Source organism: Brienomyrus brachyistius, unplaced genomic scaffold (assembly GCF_023856365.1).
Source record: "Brienomyrus brachyistius isolate T26 unplaced genomic scaffold, BBRACH_0.4 scaffold35, whole genome shotgun sequence".
Taxonomy (NCBI): domain Eukaryota; kingdom Metazoa; phylum Chordata; class Actinopteri; order Osteoglossiformes; family Mormyridae; genus Brienomyrus; species Brienomyrus brachyistius.
In genome coordinates, this window is record NW_026042310.1 from 1,591,756 (window position 1) to 1,607,053 (window position 15,298).

Consider the following 15,298-nt stretch of genomic DNA (forward strand, 5'->3'; position numbering starts at 1 on the left):
CGGTGCGGCTCTAACAAGCGACGCCTGTTGCTAATTTGTCCTACCTCTCGTTTCACCCCTTGTGTGCCTCACTCCAGCTGCCTCTCGTCTGCTCCCTCATCAGTGCTGTATAAGAGTGCCTCCCAGTCCTGTACTCCCCAGTCCGGTCACTGATGTCATCCCAGTGTATGCGTCACTGTCTTTCCTTTAGCTAGTTGTGCCTTTTGTTTGACTCCATGTGGTCTGTTTAGTTTGCCCCACTCCCTTTCTATAAACCCCTTATTGTTTACTCTTCCACCCACTCCTTCCTCCTTTGTGTTCGGCACATGCCAATAGAGACTGACGATACTCTCATTCCTGAATTTCAACCATCTTGATGTCTGGTCGCATTGCCATGTTACTCCTAAAATGACCCCCCTGTTCTGTGTAAGTGCCGGGGGGCATGGGACCGAGGCTGACATCAGCACGGTCACTCAAGCGTTGCTGATTTTTTGTTTCTCAAGGCGGGGCCCGGATGTTTGCCAGGCCCCTAGGGTATAGCCTAGGGCAGCTTCAGCTTTAGTCGCCCATTTTTGAAATAGGAATAGCAGTTTGAAACTGTACAGTCTGTCAGTGCCGATTTGACCTAATTAAGATTCTTCAGTGAGGGGCTGCATTTCATACCGCAGTGATTCGTAAGCATTCTTGTTAATACCGTAGTTGTTTTATTAGAGCTTATTCGGGCGACGCAGACAGGATACAGGAGCAATGAGAACTCGGAAACGAAAGCTGTCGGAAGCGGCACAGCAGCACATTTTCGTCTGCGAATGATCCGCTTTCGTCAGCTCCGGGACAAAATAACGGTTTTGGGTTCTGCGAGTGTCATCTTGCCAGTGGGTTTTGAAATGCGATCTGTCATCACCTCCCGCCATTTCTTGTGCCTGGAAGAAGCTAATCATCACACTGCGTCGTTAGCGCACCTCTCAGGCCTTTGAAGGCGACGTGGCATGCGCACCGCCTGCGTTCCAGAACTCTGATCAGGAGGAACCGCGTCCCACACACTCATCCGCCTTCCTCCCCGCTGTGTTTTGATCTCCGCCTCCTTTTCTCCCCCGATCCCCGTTGCTCAAATTATTTAAAGCTCAGGGCCTAAACGAAATGGTTTCGTTTGGTGATTTTCTGCATTGTATTACATGCTGGAGGAAGGGATACAGAGAGAGAAGAAAACTAGCATTGTCGACTGACTGCTGCTGATCCGGTGCTTTCTGACTCGCCATGACAGTATAGAGAAGCCCTGTGCTGTTAGCCGGGTGGGGCAGCCTCAGGGGCTGAAACTCAAACCTTTATACATTTCGAATGTTCTCTCACTAATCCAACCAAGCCCTTCTACAGAATATGAAGAAGAATGTGTAATCTTCATTAGGTTCATTTTTGATTATTATTGACAGATGCGGTACCTTAGTAATGTACCTACAAGTTTAATGTTCTTGTCTATCTGCTTCACCACGCTTGTGTTTATATATTTATCTAGCAAAGAAACAAAAGCAGCTGAAGAAGGTGGCGTGGAGCTCGGTAGGTTAAGCTGCAGTGCTTGTAATCAGAAGGATGTTGGTTTGAAACCTGCCATCGGCAAACTGACTCCTACCAATGGGCCCCTGAAAAAGGCCCTTAACTCTCAATTGGGACAGTGATACACATTCTCAAGAATGTGTATCACTTTGGATAAAAGCATTTGCTAATTAATAAAAGTATATGAATATTATATATATATGTTTTATAATAAATATATGTAAAAACAACCCTAATGGACAGATTTCTGTAATAAGGGTTGGGGAATTAGCTTAATTGGGGATAGTAGTTATCTTATTACGGTTTCACACCTACACAGAGGCAAAACACGAATACTGAAATGAAGCGCATGTGTGAAAGTGTGCTGTATATTGCGAAAGTGGACCGGGCAGGAATCAGAGTCTGGCTGTGTTTACCACGGCAGATAAACGAAACGCAAAGAATTATCACTCCACCGACAAATAGAGACAGATGGATGGAATCGACCAGAACAGCGGCAGTCATGTGACATTTGGCTGCCACCCCTCAGAAATAAGCAACCAGAGCATCCAGGCCACCTGCTCAAGGGTACAGGAAGAGGGCAGGCTGCAGATGTGTGAGGCCAAATAATTATTTTAATAAACATTCAGTCCATCCCTGGCCAGGCACCTCACCATACGGCTGGAACTGCCTGTTTGTCCCCATTTCGAAGGTGTCAAAATCCAAAATTCAGCCAAAATATCTGGGTCAGGGTGAGACATTCTTGTTAGTGTGGCTCACTTCTCCTTAGCAAACTCAAATAGAATCTAGTTGGCTTCTTCGTCATGCCATCCATATACAAATTCGAGTTTTATTTGTCACAAACATAATCATATGCTGTATATCTCCGGGAAACCTGCTTCCAGGATTGTGATTGTGGAAATGATTGGTTCAGAGGGATTAACCAATTGGATTGTAGAGGAGGTGGGACCAACCAATCAAGTCTGCCTGCTCTAGTCGCTTGGACCCACTACTTCAACACCCCTTCTACAATCTGATTGGTTTTCTCTCTGAACCAATCATTTTACCTTCTGCCCTCAGAAGATTTTTGTGTAAATAAAACTTCCATGAGCTGATCTCTCACCTATTCTTAAGATTAGAACATTATAATATTTAGAATATTTAAGCTCAATCTAGTAAAGCTACAGGACTGTTCTGTGGAATTTATTAGTAGCTTGGTGCATCATTCTGATTCTGGAACTTTCGACATAGAAACTGGGCAATGCAATTAATCTCCGTTCATGAATGAGATGCCCTGGATGGAAACATCCAGCCATTCTGGTGTCTTGAGCTCCTGCCGGAGACCTTGGTGATTAAGCTACGAAAATACAGAAGGCAGCTTCTTCTGTGATTCCTCTTTACTGTGAAATTCGTTGAAACTGCAACCCCATTACCATGGTATAATAAGCAATGGTGTGACTTTTTTAAGCAATTTGTTCTTGGGAAGCAAATCGCTTGCAGGGACTATACACACACGTTGACGTCCTCGCACAGATTCGTCCTCGCACAGATTCGTCCTTTTTCGTTATTTCCTTTTGTCCTCAGAAATATGTCGTGAATTCTCCTTCCCTCCTCGACTACGGCCAACGTGAGCCAGTGAGGCATATACGGGTGTGCTGTAAGTGAGCATATGATTGGCTGGAAACTAAACGTGAGACTGAACGTATAAGCCTACAGTGAGCAATTCCTACTGAACGAGAGACCACCTACTGGTGTAGACCTCTCATATGCTGCAAATTGATGTTAGAGATGCAACATTTTTATGATTTAAAGCAATTTTAACCAAAGATTGTCAGCATTTGGTCTAATTAACTGTGACTGTGATGAGCTGTAACGCATCATTTTTCTCACCAATAAGTGATATTTAGCTTACTCATTGGCACCATTTAAACCCAATATAACCCTAAATAATAGGCTTTTTCGACATTCCGAGTGTTTCCAATCTATTTTATGTGAACAGGAATAGCCACTGAAAGAGTTGGTAAATGAATCGGAATGAATCTTTTAGGTTGAACTGGATCTAACGAACTGTCTCCCTCCCCCCCAAAAGGTAATTTCAGCCATACTTAAAAATAAACTGGGGGAGGAGGGGTCCTCTGTAGGCGACTCAGAAGGCCCTGACCAGTTCTTTCCACAATTGGGGCTTAATTAAAGATAAGAAATTATTTAACCAGATCAATACGCGTACTTTTCTTCAACGAATTCAGAAGCTGGAAGAACTGGTCTCTCTGCAGTTGCCTACCATGCCTGCATAACCGCCAGGGGGCGCCATCCGTACGCGGCGAAGTCAAGGAACAGCCTTTACGCAGCAAACGTCTCAGCCGTTCCACGTTGAACTTCAATAACTTGACACTTCATTAAGGGTCCAAAGCACGTAGTGCAATGGACCCTTATTGCTTTTCATAGGACTGTTATTTCCATTGAAATGTCATTCTTTGTAATTGCTTTTTTTAATCATTTAGTTTTTCAAAATTAGCATAGTGCTCACATCCCTCGTTAAAATACTTTTTGTTAATCTGAAAAAGGAACTTTAAAGGGAATTTACAATGACGGTCAGATCCGAAAAGAGTTTTGTTTATATCCATATACTGCAGGTGTTGAAAAACTAGATACATGTGGACACCTGTTTGCACAAACGTCATATAGTAGTAGTTTAATTGTAGACATATTTTCAGCAAAAAAGTGTTTACACACCGTATGTGTACCATAAAAACACAAGATCTGTAAAAATAAAATCACCCAGCGGAAAGGACATCCTCTAAGGCGATTAATTAAATCGTGACTTTATTCCACCGTGTCTCTTCTTCACAGTTCACGGTAACAAACTTCTAATAATATTCTTATTTGACTAAGAAATACTCCATCTGCGAAAGACACCCAAGAGCACCGTGGGTATTAAAAAGTGTCCAAACATCATTCTCAGTAAAGCGTAAATACAGGAGCCGTAAATGACAGAAAGTCAAGGGGAGAAGAATCACACATTTAGTCTATCTTCATAAAAGTCATTAAGGCTTACAATTAAGGTGGGCTTCTTTTAATTTATCTTACAAGATTTGCTATTGACTTACAATTGTTTCATGTCCGAATTTACGAAAAGAAAAAAAACATGGCGTCTTTTTAGGTAATTTTTATAGAAGCAAGCACAAACACACTCAGCCCTCTCTTTGTGGGAACTTAAGAACTTAAAAAGCACTTAATTATTAACTGAAGCAGAACAAATTTCAAAAACAGATTAAATAACATTTACCACTGGGTCCACCCTAGCGATTATTATGGCTGGTCCCAGACTCCATACCAACCCATAAAATCAGAAACTTTAATACACGAGTTACTGTTAAACCTCTCAAGCGAACAAAAAGATCCCCAAAGCCCAGATGAGGCAAATGCACTTGCAGCGTAAATCGGATATGTCACGGATGATAAAGCGAAAAGATAGAAAAAAAACAAATGCACAAGAGTAACTATCGTGTTATTTTATGCCGCATCTTCGACACAACAGAGTTCAGCACGCGCTGGGGACTCGGGTGAAACTGCAAGCTGAAATCAGATCGCCTTCCTGGGAAATGAGAGCAGCACATAGACGTCGGTGTTATGCCTGACATGTTAGAAATCGCCTTTATATTTAAGGTTACTTGCATCCAAAACGCCCCCTTTCTGCGATCAGAATAAGCCTACACTTAATGGAGCGGCCACTTTGGACTCATTAGTGTTTTCCTTACATTTGGTGGTCTATGGTTGCCAAATCCCATAGATCCCACCTCATTAATATTCATGAGATGCGCTACTTGATTGGCCGATGAAAGTGTCCATCTACATGTGCTACCTGGTTTTTGCTGTCAAAGGTTTGGATGATGGCGGAAAGGTAGATCATGTAGAATAGCGTTACTTCATTAAATGGCGTCATGTAGTCTTTCTGCAAATACATGTTATGTCCTTAAATAGACACGTCGACTGTAGTAACACCTTAACCAAATTAGCTATTAATGAGAGTGCTACTGGCCAATCAGGTAGCGCATCTCTCATGAATATTTATCGATTTCCCCGAACGACCCTGCAAAACGAAAATTCGCCTCCAGCACGCGGCGCAAGTTGCGAGTCAGCAGCTCCCCGCATCGCGGAGACCGGGGGGTGGGGGGGCTCGCTGGACAGGGACTGGCAGACAAACACTCACCCTCCACGAATCAATTCACAGTTTGTTTTACGCTCAATGACATTCGATCACCGCGGCATAAGGGAATGAAAGAAAGCACAGAATTCAATTCCCCGGCTTTGTACTTTAACCTCAGCTCTCAATAGCAGATTTTAGGAGGACTCTCACGTTTTTTCTACCCGTTCCTGAAGCTTTTTGTTCCCTTCAGGCTGAAATTGATACCATACACGCCGAACCGAATGGGAAAAGGAACTCGCAGTTACTATACAAAATAAATGTGTAAAAAATAATAAATATATTTTTATGCATAGAAAATGGATATCAAGGAGCCTTCTGTGAACGAATCATCACCCCCAACTGAAATGATGATGTATAAAATTGTTAGCACCAAGCAAGAAAATACGAATGGGTCTGTTTGTTGGAAGGAAAAGGGGGAAAAAACCTATTTCCATCTTATCGTAAAGTGACACGTTATTAGTCAGATAATAATGGAACGGATGCAAAGCTTGCAGCCCAACACATTAGACCAGGAGTCCGAAACCAGAAACAGAACCGTTCTGAATCACGGTGCTCATGCAGAAATCGAATTTCCAAATACAAATATATACATTTCATTACGAGTAAAATATAGAAATGTGTCACCATGGAACGTTAATGGCCAGAAAAAAAATCAAGTTCTCACACATAATTACAGCATTACAAAGCAGGGTGTGGCTATTGGTGAACTATTTGTTAGTGTAATAAATTATGATCATGCCATCGTTTCTTTCTGCAGTTCCTTTAGTAACACTGAGGACAATTAACTGAAACACTGTTACAGTTGTACAGTTGTGTTTGGAAATGCAGTTCCGTGCAGTGTAGGAGGAAAGTACCACAAACGGACAAAGTACCATGTGATTGGACAAAACTCTTCAGGACGAAGGTTAATCCCATCATAATATTCATCTCAGTGAGGGTTTGGTTACTTTTCGCAGAACAGCAGCGTCCTACATTGAACCCAACGGGCGTTTAAAGACAAGGGACAGTGCATAAATCACAACTGCCAGAATGGTTAATTAAGGTACATTACAATGATGTAATGTACTTCACATCATCTCCATTACCTGCAATGACATTTTATAAGGTGCCCCATAGCGACGATTTATTTCCAAATAACTCAATGCACTAACAACACAACAGTCTTTTTAAATCGTAGTATTGGTATCACATTCCCATTCACAGAGTCACACACATACCTGGTCCTACCAGGGGTAGCGCTATGATAATTATGGCTGTAACACCCTCTATACATTCCTAGAGAGGCCAAACCCAAATTCCACCTTCCAGCTCCACGTAAACTCAATGGAGTCAGGTGGGGGCTGGAACGCGACACTGAGGCTATTTTCGAAGAGAAATCGGCGCATTTCACGGTCTGTGCTGGGCTGACGACACTGATACAGGCCACATATAAATGAAGTAGCTCTGAATGTAGGGCACCTCTATTCCATGTTCAGTTTCTACGTAGAAAATGCCCTTAAGCTTTATTACAGACTCCTATGTGAGGTTTGAGGAAGATAAAGAGATTTGAACATGTGGGCAGAAACTTGACGGGAAATATTCTCTGATCCTTGAAAAATGTGACATCGCGTTTACTTTGGGCATTACGATTGCATACTGGGGGAATGATGCTTTAAGGTAAATCTGCCAAAATGAAGCGTAGTACTATAGGAAACATTCTATAACATTCTATATATGTGCAGATCCCAGAGCTCAACTGATAAGCTATTCATAGCTTTTATTTGCCAAGGGCCCCATCTGTTGGGGAACTTGAGTTACTGCCCCAGTCTGTTTCATTTCAGGGAATATTAACAGCAAATCATTTGGGCAAGGGGAAAGGTTTCTGTTAGTGAGTAAGGAATACATGAAAAACCCTGGTCTTTCCGCATGTGTCACATAAGTCTGGCCGAGCTAACAATGATGGCTTTGACATGACATCATAATAGCTTTGACATGACATCATAATGGCTTTGGCATGACATCACAAAAGCTTCTTATTGAAAAGACCGAATTCGGGGAAACTAAGGCCTACTGACTGCTACGGACAATCAACCATATTCGCACATTACGGGGGCAACCTGCGTCCAGCACAACCCGTTTAGGGGTCACCACTTCATTTTAAATTCAGTCAGTTGTTACCATAACCACTGATCCTTCAATGTGATCGATTACCCACTAACAAATCACCCAATATAATATCATTCATGGAAAGAAATCTAGCACCAGAGATGGGAAACTTGATGACTAAGTTCAAGCAAAGAAAACCTCTCCACCAAAATATTTACTTGTAAACATAAGAATTTTAAAAGAATTTAAAAGATAGCGGGTCTTGTAATTTCTTCTTCATTCGCCACGTTTAGGACACACCGTTTCCCAGCATTAATATGATCGTCAAAATGTATAAACAAAGACTATATGTACATAATAATTAGATGGCCCCTATTCCTGTACTACGGAGTTTGATTACCAAAGATCTTTCCCAGGTCATGCAGACTTGCTGGTTTATATATGACTTTCATAAATGACACACTTGGTGCCTTTGGTCCCCAAAATGGAAACGCAGATGGCAGTTTCTTCCTGGCCTTCCTCAGGAGGACCCGGGTCAGTGCCTTTGGGGTTTTCGGCGCTCTCCTCACGCTCCACCTCTGCGTCCCTCCTACTAGGGTTCTCCTCAATGGCCTGTCGACACCTCAGGTCAGCACGGGCCGGATCGAAGCCACCTGGGTGGGCCGCTTCGAACATGTCGCCCACGAAGGTCCGGCAGTTGAGGATGAGCGGCGGAAGGGGCACGCTGCGGGCCAGCTCCTCGATGTGACGAGCCAGCTCCATGGTCTTGAACTGAGTCACCTTGGCCAACTCCAGAGTCTTGGCCGAGGTGATGATGGGGATGCGCTTGGCGATCTCGAAGGCCTTCTGCAGCTTCTCGGCGCCCTCCGTGCGGAAGAACTCGTTGATGGCCTTCTCGGTCTTGCGCAGGTGACTGCTCACCATGCAGAGGCGCGTGACGTTGAGGATCATGGTGATGGTGAACGCCACCAGACACACCAGGACATAGTACAGACCGAGCCCACTGTGGGTGTAAGCCACCCGCAGGGTCACAGTGTAGTTCGAGCTTTCGGCCGAGCTGAACGCTATACATGTATACCTCCCTCTGTCTTCAAAGGTGACAGACGTGATGTTCAACATTCCTCTGTCTGATATCAGCCATTTTCCTCCTACAGATATATGCAAATATGCAAATAATCTTTTTAATATTAGTAAATATATCAATTCAAAATAAAGTATCTTTATACCAATATGCAATCTTACTTACCGCCCTCTTCCTCATCAAGTACGTGTCCTTTAGAGTTGTACCACAAAATGTCATCCCTCGTGCCATTCACGTTGCATTCCACTGACGTGCTGGAGCCCTCCTTCACCACCAGTTCCTGGGAAGCGGGCAATTCCGCGAGTCGGTGCACGGGAATGCGAGTCCTGTTGTGGCCGAAGATTTCCAGAGCATTTCCCGGACTAACATCGACCAGCAGGCTCGCGAAGAATGCGAGGACTATTCGACGCCCAACGCTATATCTGTCTTTCAGCAACATGATGGCGTTCGACAATTACACGTTGCACCTTGATTAGGCGTCATGTAGCTAAAGGGAAAAAATCAGGTCATTCCTACAGTTTGGTTTTCATACATATAGAAATCCAACCTATTCTATGCCAATACAATCACAATATACAAGAACGCCGTTTATCACGCTAAATTTGATCATTTCAACTACAGATCATTATAATGAAAATAATATGAAAGGACAACTGTCAGTATAAAAACCCACAATATTTTTAATACCTTAACTGTACTCTCGTCCACCTGCTCCAACATTTCTCGATCTTCGCCTATCTACTTCCTGATTTCCGGGGGCGTGGCTTACCCTTAAGGTAAACAGGAACCGGAAGTTTGCCCCGTTACGAAATATCCGGTTCTGAAGGAAAAATTCGACCAAAACATAAGGAGCGAAAGTGACGTGGCTGTGAAGGTGAGATCTGCTGCGTTGTTTTAAGATCCGAAATCATTCAAGGACAAAAACAGGTTCGTTAAGGGTTTTTTTGGCCGGACGCCTGGGCTCTAAGAATCTGGAGAAAGTGGGTCTAGTGAAGTAAAGAAACGCTTTAGCTGTCTGTTCATGTGCCTGTGACGAGATTCCACAGAAATCAATTTTCTTATATTCGTTATTATTTCTGTAGAGCTCTTGGTTTTACGTGTAAAATAAAAAAATAGCATTTTTCTCAAATGTGAATTCTCTATGGTCATTTCGTTATTGTATTTTTACTTTAATTAGAATCTCCTATTATATGTTGGGCATGCACTGAAATACCCGTTATCTTTTTGTGGTTAATTTATTTTTGTTTCTCTCTTAAAGGGATTGTTTTCTTTTACTTCTTAACAGCTGTTTTATCCGAGATTAAATGTATGATTTAGATTGCATACATTGGTTATGAAAAGACATCATTTATCAGATTGGAGTCTGTCATTGCAAGTGGAAATCGCAGTTATGGATTAACTAGAGTATCATAAACGCAGCAAACCATATGTGCCCTTGAGAGGTAAAGTGGGCTATCCCACAAAAAACAAAGATTTGAGAAAATGAGCTCCAAAGTTGTAATTAAAAAATCGGTGTGCCTATAACCTACAATTGATATATCATCATAGGTAGCGCAGAGGTATGACTTAGATAATAACAACTTATCCAACTGAAAATATTCAATAAAAAGGGGGTGGGGTCAAAAATGTGGCACATATGTAACCTCGGTTTGTATTGTAATGTTCCTGTGTGACTCATAGAGGCAGGAATGTGTTAAGATGTCGGACACCGAGAGCCAAACGGATGCCGAAAAGAAGGAAGGGGGCTCTGCTGCTGATTCCCTGGGGCGGCCACCCTCTACGGCAGACAGTGCCGCTGCGGAGGCTCACGGAGAGAATGACGGAAATGCGGCACCAGCCTGGAAGACCCGTAGGAGACCCGAGAACAGATCTCCCACTGAGCCGGAAGCTGAATCGCCGGAATATGCAGAAGACTACCCACCAGTTAGTTCTGTTACGTCTCTTTTTGTTCAAGTGATCAGACTCAGAATTCCAGGTGGTTCTACTGAATCTTTTAGGTTAAATAGAACAGTGGAGTTTACTTCTGAGCACTTAAGCAAGGTCCTCAAACCTGAGCTGCTCAGGGGTCTGGTCCTGCTTTCTCAGAAATGTGCGTTGCTCTGGAGAAAAGTGTCAGCTAAATAAATTAAAAAATCAAACATATATTTTCCACAAGTGCACATCATTTATGAAGAAAGATGACATTTCCTTTAAATGCACAATTGATGAATGCGTCGTATGTCTGTCTCCCCTGCAGGAGCCTGTTAAGACGGTGTCTGAGGGGGGATGGGGCTACTGGGGGAGTTGGGGTAAATCCATCATCTCCACGGCCTCAGCCACAGTGGCCAGCGTAGGTGAGCAGCGATCGGGCACAAGGGTGGTGTAGGCAGGTTTGGTGGAGGGTCAGCGGAGATGGTGACCCGTTACACCGAAGGGCTCTGATTGTGCAAGATCACGGAATAAGCAAGACTTGGTATTTGTAAAATTGTATTAACGTCACCACTGTAATCTCAGGTCCAATGCAAATGTGTCCTTTTAAGGTCAAGGGATTTCTCAAGTGATTGAAAAAGCAGAAACTTCGCTCGGCGTACCCAGCCCCACAGAACTCTCAGCACAGCTCCACGAGGAAGACGCCGCAGCAGCAGCAGAAGGTGATGACGGACCTCATTTCTTCTTCTTATTATTGCATTACTAGTGGAAGCACTGATGATTATTGGCATATGCTGGCTGTTGCATTGTATTTGGTTGTGTGGGGTAGCAGGGTCTGATTTGATGATGAGTAAGTTCTATAGTATAGAGTAGAGTAGTAGTTTGTGACGTGTTAAGTGTGTTTTGTTCCACAGGTGAAGCTGACCGAGGAGAAGAGAGTGAAAGTGACTCCTCTGTAATGGGCGGAGCCATGGGAATGTTGTCATCGCTCTCCAGCGTGGTTCACAGCACCGTAAGTGACATTGCCGGTTTTTATGTAGGAAGTGGTGCACTGCAGTGTTCGTCAAACCAGTCCTCAGACAATCCACATTTTTGCTTGCTCCCAGCACACCTCTAATAGGTGTTCGGTGTCTGTGATCGCTTGATTGGTTGGTTACAGATGTTCTGGGAGCTGGGAGGGTGAAGAATGTGGACTGTCTGGGGGTTCCTGAGGACTGGGTTGAGAAACACTGGAGTAAAGGTTAAGCAGCTAGTTGCACAAGGGGGGGAACATTTTCTGAAACTTTCCATTCCATGGGAAGTTAAGCTGCGGAATTTTGGAAATATTTCAAATTGGAAACTTTCCATGGGAAGTTAATATGAAAATTCCCAGAATTTTGCAGCCCTGCTGGTTATTAGTACTGCTTTTCCTTTGGTCTGGGGTTTGCCGGGTTCCCTCGGCAGTTGGCGGTCAGGTGACAATGTAAGCCTGGGTCGGGATTCTGTGTCCTACTGTCTCCATTCTTCACTTTATCGTCATGTTTCACTGTGAATACACAGGCGGCGGGCTGACTGCGAGTGTCGTTTTTATCTAGGGAAAAACGGTGATAACTGGCGGTCTGGACGCTTTGGAGTTCATTGGGAAGAAAACCATGGACGTTATCGCAGAAGGCGATCCGGGATTTAAAAGAACCAAGGGCCTGATGAACCGGACGTCCACGCTGTCCCAGGTGAACTGCTTACATATGACAAACGGGTCTTGAAATCAAGCCTGAAGCCTAACAAGTTGTTGTAGCGATTTAAGTTAATTATAAAAGGAGAAAAAAAAAAACTCGGTATGTAACAGGCTGTGATGAAATGTAACGTGAAAGGTGACAAACTTAAAGCTTGAAGGGCTGCTCACCTGTTAAGTTCTGTGTTTCCGGTAGGTTCTAAGGGAAGCCAAGGAGAGGGAAGAGATGCAAACATCAGACGAGGTTTCCACGGATACGGATAAAAAGGCCCATTACGGAATGCTGTTTGACGAATTCCAGGGTCTGTCTCACCTGGAGGCCCTGGAAATCCTCTCTAGAGAGAGTGAAACCAAGGTTGGTTTATTTTTTAATTCTTCTTCTTTTTCCTTTAAACCCCAGGAAAATATTATCCTTAAATCCAAGCAACTGGGTCATGAGTCTAATTAGGTCTTTCTTGCATGCATGTGTGATTGACTGGTGTGTGAGTGTGCCCTGCGATGGGCTGACCCCCCATCCTGGGTTCTTCCCTGCCTTTGCCCGTTGCTTATGGGATAGGCTCCGGACCCCCCGCGACCCAGTAGGATAAGCAGTTTGAAAAATGGATGGATGGAGGTCTTTCTTGCTTCCCGGTGCAGGTCAAGGCCGTGCTGTCCACCCTCTCCGGCCAGGAGCTGGTGCAGTTGAAGGAGGACCTGCAGCTCATCAGTGCTCCTTTCTCGTTGGTCGATTTTGATGAAGAGGAGCTCGATGACAGAATAGGTATGTAGGCCAGCATTCCATGGGGTATCCCTCCTTTGGAATAGAGGAACTTCAAAACCAAGAAGTCACATGATAGCTTTGTGGTTGATTAGTGGTATAATAAAAATGCTAAGATTGTGGTTTCTGGATGGCTGTCGTTGGTCCTGATCTCTGTGTTTCTCTTTAAGACGAAGATGGTTCCGAGTTCGTAACGGAGCTGACGGACGCCCTGGCGGAGCTCCAGATAGCCGTGTCTGTGGAGAAACTCAGCAAGGTATTTGGAGCATTTCAGCAGTCGGTGCGCGACAGTAAGCCTGGGAAACGGGTCGGATTGGAGGGGCAGTGTGACGGAGTGTAGTATGTGGGACAGCCTCATTAGGTTACATACATGGTGCCGAACGTCTTAAGTCTGATATGACATCTGTCGCGGCCTGAGGGGGGTATGCTGTCTCATTTAAGGCCAGCAGAAACGCGTGTGAGCGCATCGCCGAGGCAACCGGAAGCTTGTCACGGGAGGAAGGAGGGAACGGGGAGGAGGAGCCGTGTGAGAAAGGAGATGGAGTGCCATCCTGCACTGTGGAGGTCTGTCTCTCAGTCTGTCTGTCTCTCAGTATGTCTGCCTCTCTCTCTCTGCCTGTCTGTTTCTGTCTCTGCCTGTCTCTCTGTTGGGGTACTTACCCTAACCCGAACCGCCTGTCTATCTTGCTGTCTGCCTGTCACCTGTCTGTGTCTTGCTCTATCTGTTTCTCGGTCTCTGTCTGTGGCTTTTCACGTTAATCAGCTGAAGTTCTTCGATCGCCACCATTCCCAGTATTGTCTGTTTCTTGCCTTCTGTCCTTTTTTTCCCAGGACATCCACTCGTCAGCCATCAGGACTCTGGCCGAGCTGACGGCCCGCTCCATCGAGCACTTCCACAAGGTGGCGGAGCTGGTCCTGCACTGCGACAGCCCCGGGTCTAGCGCTGCGGCCCAGGCCCGCACCCTCTCCCAGTAAGTGCCCCACCCCCCATCCCCGTGACTCATGCCCAGGCACCATGTTGTACGTCTCAGTACTGGCACGTGCCTATCCCAGCTCTGAATGTATCATTTTCTGCTTTGCAGAATCACTATCATATTGTGCAAGGAGATCTCCCTTTTGTCCAAGAAGTTCACATCCTGTTTGACTACTGTCGGGGTACGTTTTTATTAAGAAGTATTTTTTTTTACGCATTTTGATGAGTGTCACAGTAAGGCTATTCAACAGCAGATCAGGCTGTTCTTGCTTTATTATTCCTATTTAATTTATTTGTCCTTAGCCTTTACTTATTAATTTACTATAATTTGAGGAAACTCGTTTCATTTGCCTGCTGCTATTCTGTTGTGCCTTTGATCTCTGATTCGATTTGTAAAGATTGTTTGATTTTGCAGTCAAATGAAAAAGGGGAGGTCTTGAATCCGCTGATAACATGCGTGTTTCTGGAGGTCAGTAGAGTTTTATTGTATTATTGTCTTGGCTGGTGACTCGTTGGCACACTGGGAATGTGACCCCTCATTCTGAATGGCGCGTGTGTCATGTGACGCGCGATGACGCAGAGCCGTTTGTCTTCAGGCCTCCAACAGCGCCTCATACATCCAGGACGCTTTCCAGCTACTGCTGCCCGTACTGCAGATGTCACACATCCAGAAGAGCGCGGGATCTTCTCGGCACTGACTGGCTGCGGCGTTTCCACCTGCGGGGACTTGACAGAGGGCCGTCCGTCTGCTCTGTCCTCGTGGCACTAGAACAGCTTAAGAAGTCGAGCTGAATTCGCAATCGTGGGACAGAAACTGTAAATTTTTCATCGACGGAGTTTATGCATTTTTTTTTTTTATGTATAGTTGATGGAGAACCACTTCAAGCAAACAGTCCCATTTCACTAATTTTAAAATTGTTATAGAATCGATGAATGTGCTTCCTTTTAATTGCAATTTGTCTAATTTGTAACACTTGTAATGTTTATATGAAGCGGTTAAGATATCATGCACCCTCTATGTTTGTGTCTGTGTTCCTTGTGAAAGGACTGCCGTGGGGTATGAGGCAGTG

The 15,298-nt window shown here is 44.4% G+C and overlaps 2 protein-coding genes across 4 annotated transcripts; one reads left to right on the plus strand and one right to left on the minus strand.

Moving 5' to 3' along the window:
- Window positions 1–4,312: 4,312 nt before the first annotated feature.
- On the minus strand, window positions 4,313–9,656 carry LOC125721684 (microfibril-associated glycoprotein 3-like). 2 transcript variants are annotated; one of them, XM_048997641.1, is made up of 3 exons: window positions 9,567–9,656; window positions 9,045–9,366; window positions 4,313–8,946 (listed from the first exon to the last, which is right to left on the minus strand). In XM_048997641.1, the coding sequence occupies exons 2-3, from the start codon at window positions 9,316–9,318 to the stop codon at window positions 8,234–8,236; spliced, it is 987 nt and encodes a 328-aa protein (XP_048853598.1). In that variant the 5' UTR covers window positions 9,319–9,366; window positions 9,567–9,656; the 3' UTR covers window positions 4,313–8,233. The 2 variants fall into 2 exon arrangements, with proteins under 2 accessions (XP_048853598.1, XP_048853597.1); XM_048997640.1 differs by having other exon boundaries at window positions 9,045–9,630.
- A 10-nt stretch (window positions 9,657–9,666) lies between these two features.
- Window positions 9,667–15,246, plus strand: fam114a2 (family with sequence similarity 114 member A2). 2 transcript variants are annotated; one of them, XM_048997629.1, is made up of 14 exons: window positions 9,667–9,753; window positions 10,560–10,802; window positions 11,116–11,212; window positions 11,399–11,509; window positions 11,702–11,799; window positions 12,362–12,496; window positions 12,695–12,853; window positions 13,135–13,258; window positions 13,426–13,511; window positions 13,697–13,819; window positions 14,087–14,226; window positions 14,338–14,410; window positions 14,644–14,697; window positions 14,825–15,246. In XM_048997629.1, exons 2-14 carry the CDS (start codon window positions 10,578–10,580, stop codon window positions 14,924–14,926), a joined length of 1,527 nt encoding a protein of 508 aa, XP_048853586.1. In that variant the 5' UTR covers window positions 9,667–9,753; window positions 10,560–10,577; the 3' UTR covers window positions 14,927–15,246. The 2 variants fall into 2 exon arrangements, with proteins under 2 accessions (XP_048853586.1, XP_048853585.1); XM_048997628.1 differs by having other exon boundaries at window positions 9,669–9,806.
- The last annotated feature ends 52 nt before the right edge of the window (window positions 15,247–15,298 follow it).

Bases quoted from the DNA above. Each gene is read 5' to 3' on its own strand.
- LOC125721684 (XM_048997641.1), bottom strand. From the start codon at position 9,318: ATGTTGCTGAAAGACAGATATAGCGTTGGGCGTCGAATAGTCCTCGCA. The intron at 8,947-9,044 runs GTAAGTAAGATT...ATATATCTGTAG, and splicing joins ACTTGATGAGGAAGAGGGCG to GAGGAAAATGGCTGATATCA.
- fam114a2 (XM_048997629.1), top strand. From the start codon at position 10,578: ATGTCGGACACCGAGAGCCAAACGGATGCCGAAAAGAAGGAAGGGGGC. The intron at 10,803-11,115 runs GTTAGTTCTGTT...TCTCCCCTGCAG, and splicing joins ATGCAGAAGACTACCCACCA to GAGCCTGTTAAGACGGTGTC. The intron at 11,213-11,398 runs GTGAGCAGCGAT...TGTCCTTTTAAG, and splicing joins AGCCACAGTGGCCAGCGTAG to GTCAAGGGATTTCTCAAGTG.